Source organism: Coenobita brevimanus, chromosome 40 (genome assembly GCF_032717465.1).
Source record: "Coenobita brevimanus isolate Jiangsu-jjx chromosome 40, ASM3271746v2, whole genome shotgun sequence".
NCBI classification, from domain to species: domain Eukaryota; kingdom Metazoa; phylum Arthropoda; class Malacostraca; order Decapoda; family Coenobitidae; genus Coenobita; species Coenobita brevimanus.
In genome coordinates, this window is record NC_136993.1 from 63175181 (window position 1) to 63202772 (window position 27592).

The following is a 27592-nucleotide window of genomic DNA, read 5'->3' on the forward strand; positions in this document are numbered from 1 at the left end:
AGTAACTCACTGTTCAAAACTATTTTCATTCTTTTACCATCTACGAACCTCGTACACATCATCACTTTACTCTTTACTTTCAATTTCCTCCTTTCACAAACCCTTCCACACTCCTCTACCAACTGTCTCAGTCTCTCCTCTAAATTAGCCACCAGTGCAGTATCATCCACAAACAGCAGCTGATTCAGATTCCACTCTCTACCATTAGCTCAAACCTCCACCTAACACTCTTGATTCACCTCCCTTACAACACCATCCATACAAATATCAGACAACCAAGGCGACATCACACATCCCTGCCGCAGCTTCACACTCGCGGGAAACCAATCACTCATAGTATTTCCCACTCTTACACACGCTGTACTATTTACATAAAAATTTTCACTCCTTTTAGCAACCTACCATCAAGTCCATACAACCTTAAAACAGTCCACAAAGCCTCTCTGTCAGTTCTATCATACACTTTCTCTAAATCCATGAACGCCCAAAGCACATTCTTAAATTTTGCTAAATATTTTTCACACACTTCTCACAGCAAACACCTGATCCACGCATCACCTCCTTCTTCTAAAGCCACACTGCTCATCGCCAATCACTCCCTCTGTTCCCTCTCTAACTCTCTTAATTTACATTCTACCATCCACATTCCCTACAGCACTCAACAGATTTATACTCCTAAAGCTGGTACATTCATACTTATCACCCTTACCTTTATAAAACGGAACCACACAAGCACTTGCCCAGTCAGTTGGAACCATAACTCTCACAAAACACACATTCAGCAATCTTACTAACCACTCAACAGTACTCGTGGTAGTTCCACCACCTTTCAGGGATTGTACAACACACCCATCCATACCCACGGCATTCCCTGTTTATCTCCTTTACTGCCTCCTGCATTTCCTCCATCGTGATCAAAGAATCACTCAACTCTTCCAACACATTTGTTCCTTGCACCCTGCCATCTGCCACAATCTCAGCCTCCCATTCCTCCTCTGCATTAAACAGTCTCTGAAATACTCTGCCCATCTCTTCCTTACTGCATCCATCTCATGAGACATCCCTCCATCCTCTGCTTTTACTCGTTTTTCCTTCCCAGACTCTCCCTTTCGGACCCTTTTAACCTCCTTCCAAAACATTTTCTTATTCTGTTGAAAATTTTCAGTCAACAACCTACCCCAGCTTTCATCTGCTGCCACATTAGCATCACGCACAGCCCTTCTTGCCCTATTCCTCTTTTCCTTATACCTCTCATATGACGACTCACCCTTCCCCCGCAGCCACACTTCATATGCACGTCTCTTCTCAACCACAGCCAAACTTTCTCGCACCACCATTCACTTCCCTTTCTTACACCACAACCCACTCACCACACACCTCTTCCACATCCACACCACTGCATTCTTTAACAACTGCCATTCTTTCTCCAAACTGCCATTCTCCTGATCTTTCACTGTGCTCCATTCATCTTTCAATTTCTCCTGATGCTCTCTTTTTTATCGAACTCACTCACTTGGAAAACTTCCCTGCCACACATAACTCTCCTAGCCTTCACCCATGTCTTACCTACTCTCAATTTTCCCTCCACCAGGTAGTGGTCAGACATACGTCCACCCTCCCCTCTCAAAACTCTCACATCCAACAATCCTCCAATTACATTCCTGGACATAAACCACATGGTTCATCAATGCTCCATCAACAACCCTTCCACCCTCTTGTCTCACTCATGTATCCTTATATTTTTATTCTCATACAAGGTATTTCCAATCACCATCTCTCGTTCGGCACACATCCCTACCATTCGTTCCCCATTTTCATTTCTTCCAGGCACACCATGCATACCAACTACACCTTCAACTGCTGCATTTCCCTCTCTAGCATTCAGATCTCCCATCATTACCACATTCACATTCGCTCCAAAACTCTGCAGACACTCATCATCATTCCAGAATGACTCCCTCTCTTGTTCATCCCTTTCACTACCAGGCCCATATGCACCCACAAACACCCACAACTCACATTCAAATTTCGCTTTCACCCACATCAGTCTTGATGACAACTCCTTCCATTCAGTCACACACTGCTGTACTTCCGGGCTCACTAACAAGGCCACACCTTTCGCCCTTCCTCTATCAACACCTGACAATCATCCATTCACACTACCAAACTTAGACTCACCTTTCCCTTTCGTCTTTGATTCACTCATAGCTAACACATTCAACTTTCTTCTCACAAACATTCTCCCAGTCTCCTCCCTTTTAGCCTCAATCGTACTACATCCACACACATTCATGAACCCAGTCTTCAGGATACGGGGATAACTCAATCCCCCACCCCTTTCCCTGTGGCGGAGGGAACACAGTCTGGCTGCACTATGGGGTGGTACTACTACTCTGCGTCCAGGTTGTTTAGGAAGAATTCTGCCGCTGTATTCTCTGCGTGTCGTGAAAGGCGACTAAAAGAGGCGGGGTGAGGGGACTAGGGACCCCCTCCTGTTTTTTTTTTTTTTTTTTTTTTTTTTAATAGTTCCTACAATGAGACAGGTAAGATCTCGCACATAGAAGTGTTTAACCAGTCCAATGGTATACTGTACAAATCAGAAGACAGATGTGTCAATACCTCAGTACATTATTGTTGTAGTGACTTGTTATACCATTTGTTTTGGTATAAGCATTTTGAGGTCACAGATTTTTATAATGATGGTGACGATGGCATCAATATTAATAATAATAAGACTAATAGTAAACTACTACTACTACTACTACTACTACTACTAATAATAATAATAATAATAAATCATCATCATCATCATCATCATCATCATCATCCGGACCTTCTTTCCCACCCTAGGGCAGGGTGAGGGGTAGCAATGTCCAGACAGCCCAAATTTGCCCAGTCCAATGGGCCACGCTTCCATTCACTCATCAATCCTGGCTCTATCGGATACGCCAAAAACATTCACTGCGTTCTGTAGCTCCACATACACGTATCCGATAGAGTCAGTTCAAACACTGCCACGTTAAAAAGGGGTGCCAAATCCCTGATCATGCACTTCTCCTCACAACATTCATCCAGCCAGCTCGATCTCTTGTCAGCTCCCTAGCCTCACAGACTTCCAAACCTCTCTTCCTCACACATTCATCCACCATATCCCTGCACCTTCTCCCTGGCCTACCTCGCCTCCTCCCTCCTTCAAATTCGCTCAGATGTACTTTTTTCACCACTGTGTTGTTATCCATTCTCTCTACATGACCATACCATCTCAGTACAGTCTCTAAGATTCTGGTGTCCACCGACTTCCGCACGCCACGTCTTTCACGAACCACATTATTTCGTGTCCTATCCACAATGTGTACTCCACATACAATCCTCAACAGTCCCATCTCCACTGCTCTTATTCTTGACTTTACATTTTCATGACACACCATAGTCTCACATCCATATGTTAAAGTTGGCACTAACACTCCCTCATGTAAGCCTCGTGCAGCTGCAACACTTAAGCCTCTCTTTCTTATCAAGGCCCAAATTGCACCACCTACTTTTCTTCCTTGTCACTCTACTTTCCACTTCTTTTGCACATTTTCCTCTCTTTTCTATCACTGTGCCCAGATTTTGAACTCTCTCACCAATTCCAGTCTCTCTCCATTCACAGTAACATCACACTGGGAGTCACTTTCTCTCTCAGTTACCATCACTTTACTCTAATCTACATTTACTCCCAAGGCACGACGCTCACAGACATTAGCAAAACTCTGCACGAGTCTACCAAGTTCTTGCCCGGTAATTGCATGCAGTACTGCAACATTAGCATACAATAAATCTGAGATATTCCATCCATCATCGTTCATTACCAACGTCATTCCCCTTTCCATCACTCGTGTTTTTACTTCTCTTATAATCCCATATATATATATATATATATATATATATATATATATATATATATATATATATATATATATATACTGTGATGGTAATGGTGGTGAATAGTACTCCTGTAATGATGGTGGAAGTAATTATTACTGCACTGATAATGGATGTATAATTAGACACCTGGTTAAGTGGCTGGCGGTGGTGGAGACGAGTAGGACTGGCTGGGTGGATGTTTGCGGCTGTGGTGGTAGTAAGGAGCTACGCTGGGAACCTGATGTCGGTGTTGGCAGTGCGGCACATCCAGCAGCCGTATCAGAGCCTCAGACACGTGCTGGACGACCCTCACGTCACTATGGTCTGGCAAACCAACACCTCTAACGTACAGTACTACAGGGTGAGCAGCTTGTACCTTGTCTCATTTGTTTAGTTTAATATTTTATCTTCAAGTGAGCAGCTGATTGAGTAACTGATTGATTGATTAATTTTATCTATCTACCTGTCTACTGCCAGAAGCCTTAATCCGGTAAAGGGTGGCTACAAACAAATCGACTCCATGTCACCTGTCGCCCTCCATTTCACTGCCCTGTTCCCAGTTCACAACCCCTCTCTCATATACCTTTCCACTTCATCCCTCCATCTCATCCTTGGCCTCCCCCTCCCTCTCCCTTCCTCCACTTCGCTCACATACACTGTCCTCGTCAGCCTGTCGCTCTCCATCCTTTCCACATGGCCAAACCATCTCAGTGTTTTTCTCCTAATGGTTCCTATCACATCCACATCCACACCACAACGCTCCTTCACTTACTCATTTGTCAGTCTGTCTCTCCATGTGACTTCACATACACCTGTCAAATAACTCATTTCCACTGCTCTTACTCTTGACTTGTGTCCCTCCAACAAGATCCAAGCTTCACTTCCATACATTAAAGTTGGTATCACAATACTCTCATGCAGCAACTTTTTCACTTCAATGCTCACTTCCCTGTTTCTTATCACTGCTTTCAAAGAACCAGGAACCTTTCTTTCTTGCTATACTCTTTCAAGCACTTCACCCTCTAGACTTCCATCCCTACTCATCACAGTACCCAAGTACTTAAATGCACACATGTTTTCCACTTCATCCTCATCCAACCTCACTGTACATTCAGCTACTTCATTTCTCTCGAAGATCATACCTTTACTCTTCCCTAAATTCACCATTAGATTCCGTTTCCTACACATTCTCTCAAACTCGTTCACCAAGACTTGTAGCTCCCTTTCGTCTTCACTTAACAACACAGTATCATCTCCAAACAACAGTACATGGATTTTCCACACACTAACCTCTCTCATTAAGGCCGTTCCAACATCCACTACCCTACCTTGAATCTCTTTTTTAACCCCACCCATATACAGACTAAACAATCATGGAAACATGACACCTCCCTGTTTCAATCCAACCATCAAATAAAAAAAATCCCTGAGTTCGCTCTCCACATACACTATAGCCTTAGCACCCTCATACATACTCTTCACGGCATTCAGCAGCTTCCCATTTACTCCATACATTCTTAATACTGTCCACAATCCTTGTCTATCCACCCCGTCATATCCTTTCTCCAAATCCATGAAAACTCCATACAACTTCTTCCCCTTCTCTAGAAACTTTTTCTCTAAAGACCTAAGAATGAATATATGATCTACACAACCTCTTCCCTTCCTAAAATCTCTCTGTTCTTCTCCAACTAATTCCTCTTTTATTTCCTTATCTTTGTCAATATGTATCCTAACATATATTTTGTTCCTATTACACCATTAAGACAAATGTCCCTATGATTACCACACACTTCTATTTCCCCCTTTCCTTTGACCAGGAGAATAATTATATCTGACTTCCAATCCTCCGGGACATTACCTTTCCCCCAGGCCAGTCTGCACATCTTCCACATCCATTCTACTATTATCTCTCTCCCATGCTTCAGCATTTCACCACACACTGCATCAGTTCCAGGGGCTTTCCCTATTATGACTTTCTTCATTGCTTCCACAACATCCATCCTACTGGTTTCTTCCTTTCTTCTCACATCCCTCTTTCTCCCACCCATTCCTCAGCCACCTATACTCGCATTACTTTCATTCATGTTCGACACTTTCTTAAAGTGTTCATCTGTTCATCTTTTCACCCTTCTCTACCAGTAATCTACCATATTTATCTTTTACTCCCTTACTAACTTCTTTAACACCCTGTCTAACTCTCTTTACCTCTTTCCAGAACATTTTCTTATATTCCCTCCACTTTACACTCAAATTTCTTCCGAATTCCTCATCCATTCTCTTCTTACTCTCTTACTAATCTTTTCACCTCTCTCTTCCTCTCTCCTTATAACTCTCTCTTCAGTTACCTATAAAAGTGGTATGTATCCCGCCTCTTACAGAAAACTAAAAAACATCAGTAAAATCACTGTGGGCTCCTCCAGTCATCAAGAACTGACGTTATGCACAATCCACCCGCATTTGCCTATGGAGGAGTCTCTGACGAAGATCCCCCAGACTTAGACACTGAACCAGCAAGTGACGGACAGTAAGGTGAACAAGGCAATCATAACAGTATGGCTGAGTACCACCACACATCAGGAACCCATGCGCAAGCCGTGAGTGCCCAGTGCAAATCAGGGCAAGAGCCACCTCACATAGGCGAGGCATGGAGGGGGGAACTCTCAGCACAAACATTCTCTGAAAATTTTCTTTTAGCCTATTATGAGCAACATCATCCCACTGTCTCTGCCAACAAGTACGAATCGTGTACTTCAGGGAAAGTGTCATATCGGAAGTGGGAAGTGAATAGCTGGTAGGGGAACATCGAGAAGATGCAGCTTTAGCTAATGTATCTGCCCATTCGTTGCCCTCCTCACCAACATGCATGGGAACCCAAAAGAAGTCCACGTGATGGCCACGACGGCCGAGGAGATAAAGCCACCCTAAATACGATAAAACCAGTGGAGAGAATGAAGTAAAAGACTCTAGTGCAGACACAATACTGAAAGTGTTGCAAAAATCACACTAGACTAGGGGAGATTAAGAATGACTTTGAGAGCACATAATATCTCAGGGCACCCATCATCCCAACACTTAGGGTAGCAGTACCCTATTTTCAGGTAGCTGTGCATTCAGTGGCAAGCCAAATGATTCTTTGTAAATCAGGAAATCATTTACAACGCTGGGTGGTAACCTTATAACAAATCAACAATTGTTCCTTACGTGACAGGAAGTGGCTTGGTGGAGGGTTAGTGCCCCTCCCCGGAAAACAAGTAACTAAAAATACGAACAAGAAGCCTCGGACCAGGACTGACCAACAGATGACGACTATGGACCAAACAAAGGACATGGTACGGATTGAGACATGGAATGTAAGGGGTGCAAATGATGAGGTGAAAGAGAGAGATTGTCCAGGTGCTTGAGGGTGCAAAAGTGGATGTATGTGGATTACCTAAAACTAAATGGTAAGGTGAGAGGGGATGAGAGAATGGGAGCATGGATGGGGTATATATGTAGGAGTGATTGAGAATGAGACGGCAAAAGAAGAAGTGTGTATTGTTGTGTGAAAGAGATTGCAGGAGAATAAAAAAGAGTAGGGATCAGTTGGCTCAAGAATTGTCTGGGAATGACTGAAAATTGGACTACAAATGTGGACAATTGTGTGTGTGTGTGTATGCGCCAATGCAAGATCGAGTAAGCAGAGTGAAAGAAGAGTTCTGGACAAATGTGAAAGCATGCATAGAAATGTTTTAAAGGAAAGAGAGTGTTATTGATTGGAGAGATGAATGGAAAAGTAAGGAATGTGAAGGTGGATGGAGTAGTACGTGAATGGGATATGCCTGCAGAAGTGGTTGAGAATGGCAGAGATCTAGTGGACATTTGTGCCGGGGGGGGGGGATGATAGCCAATTCCGTCATCATACACAAAATGATCCACAGGTAGTATACGTGGCGAGTGATAAGAAGAGTGAATGGTGAGTAGAATGAATGGAAGAGAATGACTGATTATGTGTGTGGATGATAGAATGAGGTGTGTAATGGATGCAAGAGCATGTAGAGGTTGAGGGAGTGGACTCTCTGGCCACCATTTGATGGTGGTGAAAGTCAAGGTTGAAATGAAGTGGAAGAATAGAAGAAGGGAAAGAAATGAGGAAGTAGTTCTCACAAGGAGGATGGAAAGGTTACAAGAGGATGGAAAAAGGGCAGAATAGAAGATACAAGTGGAGGAGTTATTAGGTAAAAATGATTTGGAGGAGATGGGGGATGTGGAAGGTGTTTGCAAGATATTCACACTAGAAATCTGTACTGGATGTGAGGTGGTGTGTGGGGTGAAGAGAAGGAGAAAGGGGTTGCAAAGAACAGCATTGTGGAATGAAGAGGTAAGACAAAAGAAGAAAGCATACAGTGAGTGGATGAAAAACAGGAGTGTGAAGGAAGTTGAGAAACATAAGGAAGAGTTATATAGACAGAGGAAGAGTGAGGTGAAATAATTAGTAAGAAGGAGTAAGAAGAGAGTGGATGAGAAATTTTATAAGGAATTTGAGTGTAAAGTGGAGGGAATATAAGAAAATGTTCTGGAAAGAGGTAAATAGAGTTAGACAGGGCGTTAACCCCTTAACCGCGGGGCGTCACTTTCGTGATGCTTGGGAGCAAGGGATCATACCGCAGGGCGTCACTTTTGTGATTCTGTGTTATTTTGAATTCGCCCGGGCTTTCAAGTGGTGGCTTGTATCATCTATCAGTACTGCCAATGTCCAACACTAGTCAGCACTCCTAATCTCATCTGTACTCCCATCCATTGTTGACAATTTAGCCATTTCTCCCCGTTCTTGACTCCCCTCCCTACCTCCCCTCCATTACCCTCTCCTCTCGCCTGCCTGGCCGTGCTAGGCTAAGTAAATCTTCCCTGGAATTTTCCACTGATTTCATCCATTGAAATAAGCCCTATGCCCTATTCTTGTACCAAATAATATATACAAAAAGCAAATCAAGTAAGTGATAGTGCCATTCACCTGGAATTGGCTAATTATCACCTGACAACACCTCACGTGCACTCGTTCGCTAATTTTCACTGTTTATTTCCCCTTGAAATATGCCATATAATCTATTCTCATAATAAAAATATATATAAGGAGGGAAGGGAGAAGCCTAAGTGATATTTACATTCACCTGGAACTATCTAATTTATTATTTATTGTGCCAATCATTTCATAGCGTATATATGAGCGCTGTCACAAGGCTGCAATACACTTCCCCTAGGCTAAGGCAGGCCACCAGTATCAGTTTACTGTCATCTTTCAAGGTGAAAGTACATCGGATTCACGCCTGTCAAATTCCACCGCATTTTAGCCCCTTGCAAAGGGCCCTGTGACCTCCACCCCCTACTAAACCTCGTGTGGAAAGATGTAAAGGGCTAAGTGACTGACGGGGAAACGTGAACTGGCTAATTTGTCAATGAAAATGATAGAGAGTGACTACGATCTTTCTGGTGAGTAAAACAGTGCAAGTGGAAATGAAAATAATGTGTAAATAATGTGTAAACAGCAAGTGAAAGCAATGAATGTAATATTAAGTGAACAGTGGAAAATAGTTTTATAAGTTACTGCAAGTGACAGTGCCTAACACAGTGTAAATAAAACAGAAATGTAAATAATGTAAATAAAATAGAGAATGTAAATAGAAATGCAAATGAGTAGTAATATAAGAATACGAGTATATATACTAGGAGTAATGAAAGTTTCACTCTAGCATGTATGAATACTATGAGTTATGAAAGTGAAGGTGAAAGTGACATTCACTCTCAACGCTAGTATACAGGACAAGAAAGTGAATGCTACATATTTTACTGAAAGAGAAATTGAATGCCTACAGTGACAATAAACTACTAATACTGAAGGAAACTTATGGATAAAGACTGTAGATATATATAAGTGTTATATAATAATAGAAATATAAAGTGAGAGGGGTTTTATGAATAATAAATGACAGAACACCAGCAGCAAACGATCACAAGTGGGAAGGTCATACGCACTTGTAATTTTCATTGCTTTCAGTTTTTTTTTTTTTTTGAGTATGGATTCCAAACTATTTGAGAATCATAGAACAGTGTTTCTAGTGATAATATCAGGCTGTGGTAATCATATTACGGGTTGTCAGGAAGTGTAAAGTGGAGACTTCGTTACCCAACTTCAGAGGTCTCCACAAGTCCTACGGTACTCGACGAAGGCTCAGCAAACATCCCAGGAGAAAGCTGAAGGTAGGTGCCATATGCATATATAATTCTAATATTCTAGGTCTAATAACTGATTTTTGGCAAAATATTTTTATAGAGTTTGTCGGAGCGCGAATATGCCCGCGGGACATGCAAGTCAAAGCAAAACAAGCCCGCGGTTTAGGGGTTAAAGAAGCCAGTCAGGGAGGTGAAAGATAAAAATGGTATATTACTGGTGGAGATGGGAGAAAAGGTGAGGAGATGAAGAGAACAATTTAAGGATATGTTGAACATAGAGAATGAAAGTAATGTAAACATTAGTGGCTGGGGAATGGCTGGAAGAAGGAGGGCTGTGACAAGAGTGGAAGAAATCAGTAGGATGGATATTGTGCAAGCAATGAAGAAAGACAAAATGGGGAAAGCCCCAGGCATTGATGCAGTCTGTAGTGAAAAGCTGAAGCATGGTGAGAGATAGTAGTAGAACGGATGTGGAAGATGTGCAGAATGGCCTGGGAGGAATGTAACGTCCCGGAGGATTGGAAGTCAGGTATACTTATTCCCCTGGTCAAAGGAAAAGGGGAAGAAGTGTGTGGTAATCAATGAGGCTTTTGTCTTCTTAGAGTAAAGGGGAAAATATATATGGCAGGATACTTATTGACAGAGTTAAGGAAATAAAATAGGGATTCGGTGGAGAAGAACTAGGAGGTTTTAGGAAGGGAAGAGGTTGTGTAGATCATACACTCATTCCTGGGTCTTTAGTGGAAAAGTTTCTAGAGAAGGGAAAGATGTTGTATGCGGCCTTCATGGATTTGAAGAAAACATATGACAGAGTAGATAGGCAAGGTATGTGGAAGGTTTTAAGAATATATGGAATGGATGGGAAATTGCTGAGTGCTGTGAGGAGTATGTACGAGGGAGTTAGGGCTATTGTGCGGGTGGATGGTGACCTGAGTGAGTTCTTTGATCGAAATGTGGGACTGAACCAGAAATGTGTAATGTCTCCATGGATGTTTACTATATTCATGGATGGTGTTGTAAAGGATGTGCATGATAGTGTACTGGATGTGGGGGTGGCTCTAATGAATGAGGGTGAGGTGTGGAAGAGTCTGGTGTTGCTGTTTGCTAATGATACTGCACGGTATTGTTAAGTGAAAATGAATGGGAGTTGCAAGGTTTGGTGATTGAATTCGGGACAGTGTGTAAGAAAAGGAATCTGAAAGTTAATGTAAACAAGAGTAAAGTTATGGTGTTTGAGAGGAATGTGCACAGAGTGCACAGTGAGGTTGGATGGTGAGGGTATGGAGAATGTGAGTGAATTCAAGTACTTGAATAGTATGATGAGTAAGGATGGAAGCTTTGGGGATGAAGTACTTGAAAGGGTACAGTAGGAAAGAAGGTTGTTGGTTCACCGAAAGCGGCGATGAGAAACCGGGAGGTGAGAGGGAAGTTAAGAAGTCACTGCATGATAATAATGTGATCCCTACCCTGACGTGTGGAAGCGAGGCGTGGACCTTGCCGGAGGGGAACAAGTCAAGGGTGAGAGCAGCGAAAATGAATTACCGAAGAGGAGCCTGTGGAGAGACATGGAGGGACAGGTTAACGAATGAAGAAGTGGAACAGTGCTGTGGGGTGGATGTGGATGTGATTGAGAGAATTAGGAGAAATACGCTGAAGTAGTTTGGACATGTAGAGAGACCAGAGAATGAAAGCCTGACTAAGAGGGTGTATGTAGGTGAAATGGAGGAAGGGAGTGGGAGGAGGAGACCGAGCATGAGGTGGAGGGATGGAGTAGAGAGGTATATGAGGAAGGGGGGAGTGAGTTGGGGGGAGGGCAGTCAAATGGTGGGTGACGGAGCGACTTGGAAGCATTTTGTCTGCAGCCACCCTTTGCGGGATTAGGGCGCTGGGCTATAGATAGATAGATATGCTAGGGTGGATAGACAAGGATTGTGGAAAGTATTAAGAGTATATGGAGTAAATGGGAAGCTGTTGAATGCCGTGAAGAGTGTGTCTGAGGGTGCTAAGGCTGCTGTGCATGTGGATATTGAACTGGGTGGATTTTTCTATTTGAAGATTGGATTGAAACAAAGATGTGTTATGTCTCCATGGTTGCTCAATCTCTATATGGATGGGGCTATAAAAGAGATACAAGGTAGGGCAGTGGATGTTGGAGTGGCCCTAATGAGAGAGGGCAGTGTGTGGAAACTCCATGTACTGTTGTTTGCAGATGATACTGTGTTGTCAAGTGAAGACGAAGGGGAGCTGCAAGGCTTGGTGAATGAGTCTGAGAGAGTGTGTAAGAAACGGAATCTAAAGATGAATAGAGAGAATAGTAAAGTTATGGTCTTCGAGAGAACTGAAGCCACTGAATGTACAGTGAGGTTGGTTGAGGAGGAAATGGAAAATGTGAGTGCATTTAAGTACCTGGGTGGTGTGGGGAGTAAGGATGGAAGTTTAGAGGGTGAAATGTTTGAAAGGGTACAACAAGAAAGAAATGTTGCTAGTTCTTTGAAAGCAGTGATAAAAAAAGGGAAGTGAGTATGAGAAAGAAAAAGTTACTGCATGACAGTATTGTGATACTAACCCTAACGTATGGAAGTGAAGCTTGGACTTTGTTAGAGGGACACAAGTCAAGAGTGAGAGTAGTGGATATAAGTTTCTTGAGAGAAGCATGTGAAGTCACATGGAGAGACAGACTGACAAATGAGGAAGTGAAGGAGCATTGTGGTGTGGATGTAGATGTGATAGGAGGCGCTAGGAAAAACACACTGATGTGGTTTGGCCATGTGGAAAGGATGGAGAGTGAAAGACTGACGAGAAGAGTGTGTGTGGGTGAGGTGGAGAGGGGAGAGGGAGGGGGAGGCCAAAGATGAGATGGAGGGATGGAGTGGAGAGGTATGATAGAAGGTTGGGGGGGGGGGATGAGCTGCTAGCAGGGCAGCGAAATGGCGAGATGACAGGGTGACATGGAGGCGAACTGTTTGTGGCCACCCATTACGGGATTAAGGCGTCTGGCAATAGATAGATAGAAAGATAAAATCTCATTCAATTCTGCCGAATATACTTAAGCAATACATGGAAAACTTCCTCCCCGATTGAAGGAAGGGAAGACGCCAGCAAAGCTTGCTCCAGTATCAGTCTTAGATCCGTCAGTATAGACAGGGATGCAGAGATCATGAGTTGAGACATGTTCTAAAGAGAGAGAGAGAGAGAGAGAGAGAGGGAAAGACCTGGAAGGGAAGTGAGCTCTTTTTACCAACAACGGACCTACAAAATGTCACATGAGGGACTTGCCAAAAACCCACTCTCAGGATCTGATATGGACAAACTGCTAGTCTTGGAAAAGAGAGGGCTAACATAACAGACCAAACCCTGCAGCCAAAGGGCTTCAGGAAACTAGAATGTGTGTCATAAACAGAAGATCAGGAATCCCAGGAAACCATGGCACAAGGAACTGAGTCCAGAAAAAGATACCAACACCTCATCATCAATGAATCAGCATCAGCCAAAAAACTCGAAATCGGGGATGACATGAATGGCCCAATTGCCAGACGTACACCATCATGATGCACAGAATCAAATATCTGGAGACGGGCATCTGTTGCAGAGGAGCAGATCTCACACCCATATTCTTGTTTAGGAAGGATAAGGGACCTATGCAAGTCGAGCAGCTTCTGACAGTCAGAACCCTAAGAAATATGACCCAAAACTCTCAGAGGACTCAAAGTTTTAATACATGCTGCCTTAACAGAACGAAAATGAGGAACCCAAGTTAGTTGTCTACCAAATAGATGACCCACAAACCGAGTCTCTTCCACACAGGATATTCGTTGACCATAGAGATATGAGTCAGGGTCTGGGTGAATCCCCAGTAGACGACATAAATGCATAGCCACAGTCATTCTTCAAGAAAAATGGAAGCCATGAAACTCAGTCCACTCAGAAATTTTATCAAAAGCCAGCTGCAAGTTCCTGTCTATCAGATACATTGTAGATGCAGTGACAGAAACTGAGAGGTTATCTACATGTAGTGAGTCTCGTACACCAACAGGATGTACACTGATTACACTATTAATGACTACTGCAAAGAGAGTAACGCTAAGGATACTCTCCTGTGGTACCCCATCTACAAGTGCAATGGCATAAAAAAGCACTCTTCCCACTCGAACCCTTAAAAAACAGTTAGATAAGAGCTGCTGAATAAAAAGTAGGCTAGCACCCACAAAGAGCAAATTCATGAAGAGAAAATGAATTGCCATGACAGCAGGCAGTGTCGCTTGCCTTCTCGAGGTCGAAGAAGACCGTTACCCGGTGTTGATAAGTGCAGAAAACTTTACAGACAGAATCCAAAGACAGCAGGGCACCAAAGGTAGACTGCATTTTACGAAAACCATACTGGACTGAGGATACAAAGTCACCTCTCTCCACAATCCACAGAGCCCTAACACTGACCATCTTTTCTAAGAACAGAGAAATAGGCCAATAATTCGTCATCTGTAGGAGGTCTTTACCTGGCCTGGGAATGGGGATAACTTCAGCAACACCCCAACAAGCTGGAAAATCACCAGTATACAGATCTAACTATGGCAGCAAAGATGCAATAGATTTATCAGATACATGATATAAAAAGGCATAAGGAATATCATCACGGCCTGGAGAGAAATCATGGTACTGCAACAGAGCCACCTATATTTCAGAAACAGAAAAGGGAACATTATAAGACTCTCCTCCAGAAGAGGCAAAACTGAGACCATGAGACTCTAGGCGCCGACATTGGCAACCCGAAAGCTAAACCATATCCTTCTGTGATACATTGCAATATGATCAGCAAACAACTTTGCAACAGCAAAAGGATCAGCCACAGTTCCACCTGCTGCAGACAAAATAGGAATGGAGGGAATAGTAATTTTTCCAGACATTTTACTTACTCAGTTCCACACCTGAATGAGGGAAGTCTTGGAATTGAAGGAGGAAACATAACCCTTCCAGGATGAAAGCCTGGCCTCGTTTAAAACCCGTCTCATATGAGCTCGGACCGTCCGATATACCACAAAATACTGATGATCCTGGTGGTGGCGATGATATCGAAAGAAAGCGACTTCTTTTTTTATGCGAGGAAGAAGGAACCAAAGGCCGCGAGCCCGCAATTATTGTTCCTTCCAAGAGAAAAACAAAATACGACAGAGAGCCAAATTCAAGATCCAATCATTTCGAGATACCTGGACACACTGCGTTTGAAAGACTGAAGATCATAGGAAGCAGGAAATACAGACAGAGGGAGACAGTTCCAGAGCTGACCTGTTGCATAAATGAAGGACTCGGAGTAACGGTTAACTCTTGCATTAGAGAGTTGGATAGAAAAGGGATGAGAGTTTCCTGCTAGACGGGTGCTATGCGCCCATTGTAGAGGTGGAGGAGTGCATGCAGACAGTTTAGGGGAGCAGTGACCATTGAAGTAGTGATTGAAAAGAGAGGTTGAAGGGAGTCAGTAAGAGGAGGAGAGTTAATGAGACGGAAAGCCTTTGACTCCACCCTATTAAGAGCTGTATGTGGGGAGCTTCCCTTCATATGAGAGTTGTACTCTAAACAGGGGCAGATAAAACCCCTGTTATAGAGTCAACAATTGTGCAGGGGTAAAGAAGGAATGGAGTTGGCTTAGCACACCTAATCTCTTGAAAGAAGATTTTACAAGAGATGTAATATGATCTTTCCAATTTAAGTCCAGAATAAATGAAACTCTAAACATGTTCAAGGATAAAGAAGGATTAAGCTGAATATAATTAAACATTAGTGGGTATACCTGTGGAAGACTTTGTCGGGTTGATAGGTGTAAAAACTGAGTCTTTGATGCATTAAAAACAGCCAGATTATTTTTACCCCAGTCACACATACGAGCCAAATCAGACATTTGGTGTGCCATAGCCTAATCCATTGTTTGTTGAAGTAACTGCTGACATGGACGTTGCAGGAACCGAATGGAAAGGTGAAGGGTGGACTCATCAGCGTATGAGTGGATAGGGTTAGATGTACAGGTTAGAAGGTCATTGATGAATAAAAGAAAGGGAGTTGGTGATAGGACAGAGCCCTGAGGAACACCACTGTTGATAGATCTAGGAGAAGAACGATGGCCGTCTACAACAGCGGCTATAGAACGACCAGAAAGGAAGCTAGAGATGAAGGCACAGATAGAAGGATTGAAACCGTAAGAGGGCAGTTTGGAAATTAAATATTTATGCCAGACTCGATCAAAAGCTTTTGAGATGTCAAGTACAATGGTAAAGCTTTCGCCAAAGTCCCGAAAAAAGGATGACCAGGAGTCTGAAAGGTAGGTGAGAAGATCGCCAGTGGAGCGTCCCTGACGGAACCCATACTGACGATCAGAAAGAAGGTTGTGATAGGAAAGATTCTTTTAAAATTTTCTATTAAGAATTGACTCAAAAACTTTTGAGATACAGGATGTTAAAGCAATTGGGCGATAGTTAGAGGGCTGGGAATGGTCACCCTTCTTTGGGACTGGCTGAATGAGGGCAAACTTCCAGCTGAAGGAAAGGTACAAGCTGATAGACAAAGGAGGAAGAGTTTGCCTAGGCAGGGTGTAAGCACAGAAGCACAGTTCTTGAGAACAACAGGAGAGACTCCATCAGGCCCATATGCCTTATTAGTAATGAGGCCTGTGATGGCAGAAAATACATCAGCTGAAGAAATTTTAATGTCAGCCATGAGGAAGTCAGAGGGGGGAAGTGATGGAGCAACACCAGAATCGTCAAAGGTGGAGTTGGAGGAGAAAGTCTGAACGAAGAGATCTGCTTTATCAATAGATGAAATAGCTACAGAGCCACCAGAGTAGAAAAAAGGAGGGAAGGATGATGAGGTAAAGTTGTTAGAAAGGTATTTGGCAAGGTGCCAGAAGGAGCGGGAAGAATTCGAGTTGGAGACTTGAGAGCATAGAGTATGGATGAAATTATTTTTAGCAGAGCGAAGAACAGACTTAACACGATTCCGGGCAGAAACATAATAAAGATGTGATTCAGGGATGGGTTGGCTCCGGTACTTTTTATAGGCCATCTCCTTGTTGCGGGCAGCATTACAGCAACTGTGATTAAACCAAGACTTTCTTGCATTAGTTAGAGAATATGAGAAAGGAATGTATGCTTCCATGCACGAGAGAATAACCTCCGTAATGCACAAGGCACATCCAGATGGCTCCCGGCCATGGAAGCAATAATCATTCCATTGAAAATCAAAGAAGTACTGCCAGAGGGCCTCCCAATCTGCAGCTCCAAAATGCCACAGACGACGTTTCTTTGGAGGGTCCACAAGACATACCGGAGCGATAGGACAGGTTAAGGTGATAAGGTTGTGATCGGTGAAGCCCAACAGAAAGAAATGATTAACAGTGTAAGCAGAAGGATTAGTTGTAAGGAAAAGGTGAAGTATCTTGGGGCTCTCTCCAAGGCAGTCAGGGATACGGGTAAGATGCTGTACAAGCTGCTCTAGGTCATTAAGGATAGAAAAGGCGTAAGCTTGTTCACCAGGTGGATCAGTGAAAGGAGAGGAGAGCCAAAGATGGTGGTGAACATTGAAATCTCCTAGTATGGAGATTTCATAGAAAGGAGAAATGTGTAGAATATGTTCCTTCGTGGAAGTAAGATAGTCAACGAATTTTTGATAGTCAGTAGAATTAGGAGATAAGTAAACAGCACATATATATTTAGTCAGACAATGACAGGAAAGCCGAAGCCAGAATGTAGAGAATTAAGAAGAATTGAGTTCAGGAACACAAGAGCAAGATATGTCGTTGCTTATATATACACAACAGCCACCTTTGGCTTTGAAATGAGTATAGAGAAAGTAGGAGGATACAGAAAAGGGTCTGCTGTCAGATGCCTCAGACAGCTGAGCCTGTTAGAAAAAGAAGGTGAGGTTTAGAGAAGGAGAGGTGGTGCTCAACAGAGCAGAAGCTAGAGGAAAGGCCGCGAATGTTGCAGATATGAAGAAGAGAGTCAGAAAGTGGTTCCAGGCAGCTCGAGTCATTACCAAGAGAGGAGCAGAAGGTGGGGGCATTTTATGTCCCCCCCCCCCGGGGACTTGGAGGCCACCTGTTGCGCTGCCAAGATTTCTTTAAATTTTGGAAAAGGAAGTGTAGTGTGTACTGTGCCTGTAGTTTGTTGTTGATAGATAGTGAAACTTGTATTGGAGAGCATGCTGACCTACTCTCTGTGTTACTGAGACACTGAAAAAGTTCAGCAAAGGGGGATGGTCGGGATGATGAAACGGGAGCTCCAGCTATCCCTGTCATCAGCTTTCCATCTACCTTGGCAGTACTGGCCTGCTTGACTGGCTCTCAGGGTTCCACTAAGGAACCGGATGTATATGAAACTGACCCCTCATTCTAGAAATTGATAACAGGGCTGCTAAATACAAAACGTCAGTGTAATAAGACACCACCTCTGTAAGACAGCCAAACTCCTTAACAGAAAAGATGTTGGAACATAATTCCATGAAAAGTGCCCAGTCAGCCTTATCCAGACACCAGTGATGAAGAGGAGGGTAAGGTCCATCAGCAGCAACAGTTAAAAATAATGGGAAGTGGTCGCTGTCATACAGGTCTTGCAATGCATCCAAATTATAATCAGCTGAGCACAATGACAAATAAATAAAAGTAATAGTTACATTATTGTTATGGAACTGATTCATCTTTTTGAAATTTAAAATGTTCAGCTCTTCATCTGCCCCTAAAAAAGCCAGCATAACACCCTGATGATTGGCCTCACTTTCACCCGATAGTGGATTATGACCATTCATATCTCGTAGTAACAGAAAAGGAGAAGGAAGGCTGTGAATAAGGTGTTCCAGATCCACCTTTTCGACAGCAGAAGTAGGAGTAAGATAAAGACTACGAACTGTGTAATTACGACGTAAAAACATCTGGATAGCAACAGCCTGAAGGGGAATGGAGATGCTCAGACGAGTGAATGGAATATCCTGACTAAGAAAGATAGCAACACCTCCATGACGAATTTGGCCTGGCAGAGGATCAGAATATAAGGCATGGTAGCCAAATGGACCGGAAGGAACAGCATTGCCAACCATGGTCTCCTGGATACCCTCATAGCTGGAATGTAAACCACGACAGTTCGACTGAATGATAGAACCAATAGTTGAGAGTGGATCAGGTTAAGTTGCGGGACTTTACAACTCACAAACAAGCAGGTTTAAAGTGATGCTTAGGAATGCCCTAAGGAAGAGTCTGCCCAGCACCAGCAACCCGCACCCTATGCCGAACATCCCACGGCAAACATCGGAACAAGGAAGAAGAAAGTTTTATAATACTCCTCCTCGAGGGGAACAACAGTTTTCTTGGAAGGTGGCTTGGAGGCCACCTTGGATGATGCAGGATGGCCAGTGCCACCACCAGTAGCCACAGAAGGAGAAACTAGGTCCGCAGGACCAGAACCCTGTGAGCATGAAATGGTATGCAGCAGAACTGAAACACCAACTGTCTGTGCTACACTATCCCCTGGTCGGTACCGGACTCTAGGAGACCCAATGTTATCAGCCTCCACCTGGCTAGACCCCATCACCTCCAGGGCAGAGGGAACAGCAGAGAGGTCGACACAAGGTTCCACAACAGACACCTTAGTTATATGGTCTTCAGGCTGACTGGAGTCTGAAGAACCATGGTGACGTTTTCCTGGGACTTCAGGCTTGCTGGACACGGCAGGACAAGAAGACACATCAGCATTGACATCTGCCACAACCATGGAAGTAAGCAAACCCTCAGGCTCTGAAGTGGGAGCAGAAACAGTCGAAGTCGAGGGTGGGTGAACACCAATTTTCATGCAGTACTGAAATAGGACACATCTGGCAAATCACCAGATGAAGAAGTAGGCAATGGAATGGGTTAGGCTGCTTCTGAGACACAGAACAGCACACAAACACTCCAGAAAGGAAGAAGCATAAGTAACCCTGGGCTGAAGAAGTGAGTCTGTGCTCTCTTCTTTGCTTCAGGAAACGAAACTCTCTCACATATACAAATGGACAAAATTTCCTTCTCCAGGCAGTATCAAGGACAGTTTCAAAAATATGTAGCTTGAGGACTCCCACTGTGATAGCATTTAAGGGGTCCTGGACACTCGTACCAGGAAGGCTAGCCTGTGCATGGCAGCAAATGCAGCTAACATGTTCCTAATCCTGACAGTGGAAACACCACTTTGGAGTTGGCATATACGGCTTCACTGGAAGTTACAACTAAGTGAGTTTCACAGAGGCAGGCAAGGTTAATTTGTCAAATGCTAGGAACAAGGTCAGAGTTGGGGTCAGAACACCATCTGTTTTCTTCTGCAAGCGCTCAACATTTACCACACCTGCAGTTCCTCCAACAACTATTCCTATGGAAAATGACTCCCTCTCATCAGTTAAAGGTTGCATGCAGAACAGAGGTAACATCATCACCAGAAACAGAGGTCAGAGTCAATAACCTAACCCAACTTAACCTAACCTAACCTAACCTTTGAGTTCCATCAGACCGACGTGACTGCCTCCCAGTCCCAGTTTAATGTTCAGTCAAAGGAGGACAGCTCCCACGGGCTTGGCAAGGGTCAAGAGTAGCAATAGTGGAGGAAACGTCTAAAGATTGTCCAAGCATCGTCAACAATATTTTTATTTGAAGACACCATGTATAGCAACTGAAAAACTTCATTCCCCCACCCTTCCATCCACCACGGAGCCCAACAAGGGGAGGTCATATGCCAGGGACGACATCGCTGGCAAACCTAGAGGTAGTGAGAGAGAAAATGCAGGTAACCACTGTGGGACCTGGACAAGGATGAGTGCAGGATAATACGAGTCACTAGGCCCCGCAGTGCCTACTTTACCCAGCCAACAAGTGACCAGCCAATTGACTTAATCGGGCCCAACCAGGCCATCCATCTACCAGAACAGGGGGACCAAAGACGTGTGATGGTAGCTGCAGGGTGCATCGTGCAGTATCACTCAACCTCCAGGACTCCCGTTTCCCAGCGTTACAAAATGCTACGCACTGTAAACACGTTAGGGGACAAGAAAACCCACCTAAGACGGAGGGTGGGCAGGGCCAAGCAACATCACCAGCCCGTCTCCTCTACCACTGATGTGGGGTGGGGGGGTGCTTGGTCCACGAGGTCGACAAATGCCAAGCCCTACAAAGGTAAGCAGGCCTCCTGAGTATGTGGCACAGCCAGTCACGCTTCAAGCTCTGCCACCACGTCAAGGTGACCTCTCTCAGCGGGGTTCATGCAAGCAAGTGTGAACTATGTTCTTGCTAAATTTCTCTCTTTACTGGTAATTATTTCATGACCCCTCTGCACTGGTCTAGTCTTCTGAACACACTTTTCTCTGCACTGGTAATTATTTCAGGTCCTTCTGCACAGTTTCATTGCATAGTTTTCAGTTTTACTGCCACTGTCTGGATCAACCAGTAATTATATAAGGGAACTGTCACCTGCAGCATCTGGAGGTAGAAACTGATGTTGCCAGTTAATCTTGATTTAAGGTAACTGTCAGAAGTATGGGGGGCTCTGGTGGCAACCATCATCCACTCACCTGAAGCAGCGCTACCTACTCCATCCTTCACCTTTATCATCCTTTTTCTCTGTCTGCCTTCCTCCTGTTACTTTTTAGCACTCATCTTTCCACCTCAGGCGACACTACCCTGAGTGATAAGCCTAATATTTCCTATAACCCACTATCCTCTTACAGTGCTAGGTGGTAAGCAAATAACCAAATAATAGGGTGATGTGGAGCCTAATATGGTGCCCCTGTTACCAGAATTGAGAGACGCAAGTGCGGCATCCATCCAGGACCATATCTCTACTCTCTTACCTGCTCCTTGCTGTGGCAAGGCGCTGTCTGCCACAGAGGTATATCGGTGTATGGCACAGGACGGACCTGCGGGGGCGGTTGGTTGAGTGTTGTTAATTGGTCTGATCGGGCAGACAAACTGGGATTACTCAGTAACAACAACTCAGAAGTATGATGGTACAGAAGTGGCGTCAAATCTTAAATCATTTAAAAACTTCAAGAAATATCAACATGATGCGATATTGGCGTTTCCAAACGGAAGACAAAATTTTGCTTTGGAAAAAAAACAAGAAAAACCAGGCTAAGGAGTCAGATATCCAGTGTTAATTTCTCGCCAGTGTGGCCTGGCAGAACACACCTTTACTGCACTACTACAGGTGAACAGACTAAACCAGATCTTTCTAACACTGTTTCTTCACTCCTCAGAAATTCTGCCTCTACTTGACTAAAATTCATATGATGATGATGATGATGATGATGATGATGATGACCTCTCTCATCCTCCTCCACCAGTCAGTGGAATCCGGGATATATCGAGAGGTGAGGGAGGCAGAGGAGGCTGGGAGGGTCAGACATCACAGACTGATGGAATTCTTCAATGTGTTGAACACAGTGGTTCGACCCGGACACCATGTACTTGTGGAGCTCGATTTGGTGTTGTTTATAATAATTGGGCAAGACTACACCAATACAGGTGTGTGTGTGTGTGTGTGTGTGTGTGTGTGTGTGTGTGTGTGTGTGTGTGAGAGAGAGAGAGAGAGAGAGAGTCATGTGAGTGTGGGGGTGGGGTTACTAATGTGGAAAATAAATCTCTTGAGAGATCCAATACTCTGTTTACTTTAATTTGACCCCAAACTGCCATCTCTCTATATTTAATGTTGAGTTGTAGCAATTGATTTACAGTAAAACACAAACCCACGGTCACGAGAAGTGCAACGGAAAGGATGTAGAGCCGGAGCACTCCCTTTTTCTGCCAGTGAGCAACGTGAATCTGGGTCAAGTTAAGATGAAAAGAACTAATTTATTTTTTCTCTAACTTATCCTAAAAATGCCATTATTTCATCTTGAATACAGAATTATAACAATAGATTAACAATAGAATATGATGCTAATCACAAAGAAGTGTCATGAAAAGAATGTAGTTTTTTTTTTTTTTTTTCACGAATTTACGTGAAATAAGCTAAAAGCGGAGGAAAATCTGGCCCATGTTAGAGTGAAGAGAGTAATAATATTGTCATCGTTCTCCAGGGAGATGTGACTTCTACACGTCAGAGGAGCGGTTCCTTCCCACGATGCTGTCAATGATAGGCCAGAAGGACAGTCCGCTTGTTCCAGCACTTAGCAAAAGGGAAGTGGATGCTTAGACGGTGTTGGGTATACTCTTTTTTCTAATCCGGCCTAAATTTGCCCTCTCTCAGTCTTGAATGCCAAGGTGTTAAAAACAGATGAACTCTATGTTATGATGTACTAAGACGGTATTGGGTATATATATATATATATATATATATATATATATATATATATAGATATATATATATATATATATATATATATATATATATATATATATATATATATATATGTATATATATATATATATATATATATACTGTATATATATATATATATATATATATATATATATATATATATATATATATATATATATATATATATATATATAAAGAGAGAGAGAGAGAGAGAGACAGACAGACAGACAGACAGACAGACAGACAGACAGATAGATAAATAGACAGATAGATAGATAGATAGATATTGATAGATATTGTTAAACTGACATAAAATGGCCATTTCTCAGTCTTCAATACTGAAGTGTAAACAACAGAAAAACACTGGAAAATGCTACTGATAAAGGAGTGCAGTAGAGAGGATGATAACCCGTAGCTGTATGGGTTTCTGTTACTGAATTATGTGAAAAGGACTACTATGCCTTTAGCCAGTCAACTTGCCTCCGTCCTCCCTCATCCACCTCCCGAGGAGTGGACGAAGAGCGACGGGGCTACGGCTTCAGAAAGAGGGCGGTGGCTTAAGAGATGGGGAGTTCGTGATTCTCGTCTGTTTAGGAAGCTCCTTAGCATGTCTTCCTTAGCGATTTATTCTTTGATATGGCTGGTTAATATCAATTTATGTGTTACTTATGCTGAGTATGATGATATCTGAATGATTAAAGGACACAGAAGAGGATAATATTGAGTAATAAACGAAATCAATCGCATAGGTATTGGTGTTGGGGAGCTTCCTTGACCCTTTTTTTTCACATGTGGTGTTTATTTTTTTTTAATGCAAAAAACATGTCCTTCCCAGTACCCTCCTGACTCATGATGACCTTCATGGGAATAGTGGGGTCATTTCTGTATCTGGCTCTAATTTGGCCCTATAGGGCCATTGGGGTTTTTCAGACCCCAGATTTCCTAACATGTAACTTGTTCGGGTCTGAGAGACCCCAGATTACCATTCATGTAATATTGTTACCACTTCCTCACATGCATATTTTTTTTACATCCAGGGATCCATTTTTAGTCTGTATATACTGCAAACATCTGTTACCATGACAATCAATGAAAAAAACTTTAACCCTCGCTAGTATCTAACTGCGGTCACTGCAGATGGGAATTGAGTGCTCCTGCTGCCTCCACTGTCAGCACTTGGCAAGTGCAATTAGATACCAGTGCAGGTAAAAGTTTTTTTTTTTTTCTTGGATTGTTATGTTAACAGATGTTTGCAGTATATACAGACTAAAAAATGAAGCCCTGGACGTAAAAAAAGTATGCATATGAGGAAGTGGTACTTGAAGGTAACCTAAAATACGTTACTATTTGTACGTGATTTTGTACTTCCTCTTTTTCTGGTGAAATATTCATTTGCTTTGTTTTTCCATTTCCCAAAAGAAGTTCCCACCATCAGTGATGTGTGGACCACCCACCGGTGGAAGAAGAAACCTTTCAGTTTTCACAGGGCAATTTAAAAAGGTGTAAGAAAAAATGGAAGTTTTGATTTAAAATTAAGGAAAAAAAATAATGAAAAATGGACTTTGTTTTTATTAAAATAAAGAAATATGATCTAGTTTCATGTAGAAATAAGGATTTCCAAATAAAGTCAGTGTAAGTAGGGGTTTTTTTTTTTTTTGTATTTTTTAATGTTGGGGTCTATCAGACCCCACATTACCTAAATATGTTAAGTCAGAAACAGTACCTGTCTATGGTTAATCATTGAGAATAAAGCCAAGTTGCCTGACGACAGGTTTAAGGGACGAAAATCTGGATCAAGTTAAAGCGAAAGAACTGTAGTGATATGATTTAGGTATATTGATCTCTATGTCGCCCCTGAATCCATTTTATAACGTAGTGTGCGGACCATCCACAATTTATCCCCAAAGTTGTTCTAAAAGTAAGCAACAAAATATACAAGCTTGCTTTCTTTACCTCGAAAGGTTTTATTAGTACTAATGTGTTTTCCGAGGATTTTTTTCACTGCTCTTCAGGCTTCTTAGTATTTTGAAGCTTCATACACTAATACTGATCCCATTTTCTTCCTAGGTAACAGTCTCATGGACTGACGTAATTACTGATACCATATTTTAATTTGATAATACTTCCTCTTTTTAAAGTAGTTTCTCACCTCATACAAATTTTCGACGGTGTGTGAGTCGGTAGAGAGGCGGCTTGCAGTCCCAAAGGACACAGCTTCAAATCCTCGCTGGAGCAGGGAAGAGTTTAAAGAACTGAATCGCGTTAATGCAGACCTTACTGATATACCATAAGACCCGCCGAATTCCGTGAAAACATATCCACTATTGACAATACAAAATTCCTGTATGAGACAACCCTAACAAGTATTCAGTATGGACGGTGGGTGTTTCCTCCGAAGCAGTGGCATGTGGAGTGGATAGTACGTAAGAGGGCTGATGATTCTCTGGGAATGGGCCATTAATTGTAAGGCCAGAGTCAAACACATAAAAAAATATATATTTTTTGTGTTGTACAGAATGTCTTCCATGGCTGAGGCTGGCTTGTACTACGAGTGGATCAAGAAAACGATACCCAACGTCACCTCCTGCCACAACCTACCCACCAGGATCACCGTCAGTACAACACTCACCCTCACAAACCTATGGGTGGGTCTTGACGGCTGTATGGCTCACTCTTTCAACCCATGACGGGTGTTATGTTTTGTGCTGTGTGTGTGTGTGTGTGTGTGTGTGTGTGTGTGTGTGTGTGTGTGTGTGTGTGTGTGAACAAAATGTTTCAGATATTTCTCATCCGACTTTAATTATATTTAGTTATGGGTAAGATGATGCGTACATCTACTAGTTTTTTTAGACCAGTAGGTCAAAGATCAAGGTAACGGGGCTAGGTCGAACGTTAATCTAACAAAATCATCTGAGTGGATAATCTAAGCCGTCAAATCTCATTCCAGGGCATGTTTGCAGTTCTGGCTGTTGGACACGCTGCCGGTCTGTTGATTCTGCTTTTTGAAATCATTTGTAAAGCTGCTGGAAGATGGACAAATGCAGATGCTCTTCCCCCCGTCCCTGTTATGTGAACCTCAAACTGAATAGACAGGAACATATCTGACAGGTTTCTGTAGCTGTCTGCCTCTGTGTGTGTGTGAGTGTCTCCCTCACCTCTCTCTCTCTCTCTCTCTCTCTCTCTCTCTCTCTCTCTCTCTCTCTCTCTCTCTCTCTCTCTCTCTCTCTCTCTCTCTCTCTCTCTCTCTCTCTCTCTCTCTCTCTCTCTTCTCAGAGCCACAAAATAATCTCAGCAATAACCAGAATTCAACCCACAACCACACATTCTCCACCCAATCCCCGGCCAGCAGTCCAAATAAGCCACCACCACCTCCCTTGTCAGTCTCAAACTTTCCATTCACTCCACGTAGCACGATCACCAGAATTCCTCCCTATAATATCTGCTACATGATCTCCACAGTAGTGCCACGCAATCAGTGCTCTGGGGCACACTGTTGAGCCGCCCGAAGTTTCCTGTGTGCCGCAGTACATTACTCTCCTGTAATATGAGTGTGCGTTTTTCGAAAGTGTCGCCAAGAACTGTCTCTTTGGACATAGATATGACATTTTGGAGTGTATACATGAGTAATTGAATGTGATGCACCTTGGTTCTTAAGAGTGCTCCATATGCAGGTTTGGTTGCTGGTGATTTATTGTTATTATTATATGAGTTTACCCTAACGTTTCGTTTCGTTTTTGAAGACTCCAACATGCTGCAAACGTTGGTCATGGCCACCTAATGGCGGCTGTACATGCTGTTCAATCTCTCGCAGCTTCCCTGATTAGTCCCTAATCCCTGAGGTTACACTCAACAACCTCTTCCCAAGGATTTTTCGGTCTACCATTTGCTGCCCCACCCCCATCAATAACACTTCTCATTTTCTGCACCAGATTTTCAACCCCTATCCTCTCCACATGCTGAAACCATCACAATCTACCTCTCTTCATCACAACACCAACACACTCGAATCCCATCATACCTCTCAACTCTTCCATCATAAACCTAGCCCCCCCAGGCCTCGCACTCAGGGACGCACTGCATATCCACCTCTTCATTGCCTTTTCTGTACGTTTGAGCTTGCGAACTATCCCCTTTTATTTGTTTTTTTGGAAAGAACAGTTTAT

At 43.1% G+C, this 27592-nt stretch overlaps 1 protein-coding gene across 1 annotated transcript in view; it reads left to right on the plus strand.

Annotated features, from left to right (window-relative positions):
• Window positions 1-23303, plus strand: part of LOC145397165 (putative glutamate receptor) — a 65700-nt gene extending 42397 nt beyond the window's left edge. Inside the window, exons 9-12 of the mRNA XM_080270362.1 lie at window positions 2608-2623; window positions 4063-4267; window positions 22453-22633; window positions 23188-23303. Of these exons, the coding sequence (XP_080126488.1) occupies window positions 2608-2623; window positions 4063-4267; window positions 22453-22633; window positions 23188-23303 (518 nt within the window). The remainder of the gene's footprint in view (window positions 1-2607; window positions 2624-4062; window positions 4268-22452; window positions 22634-23187) is intronic.
• The last annotated feature ends 4289 nt before the right edge of the window (window positions 23304-27592 follow it).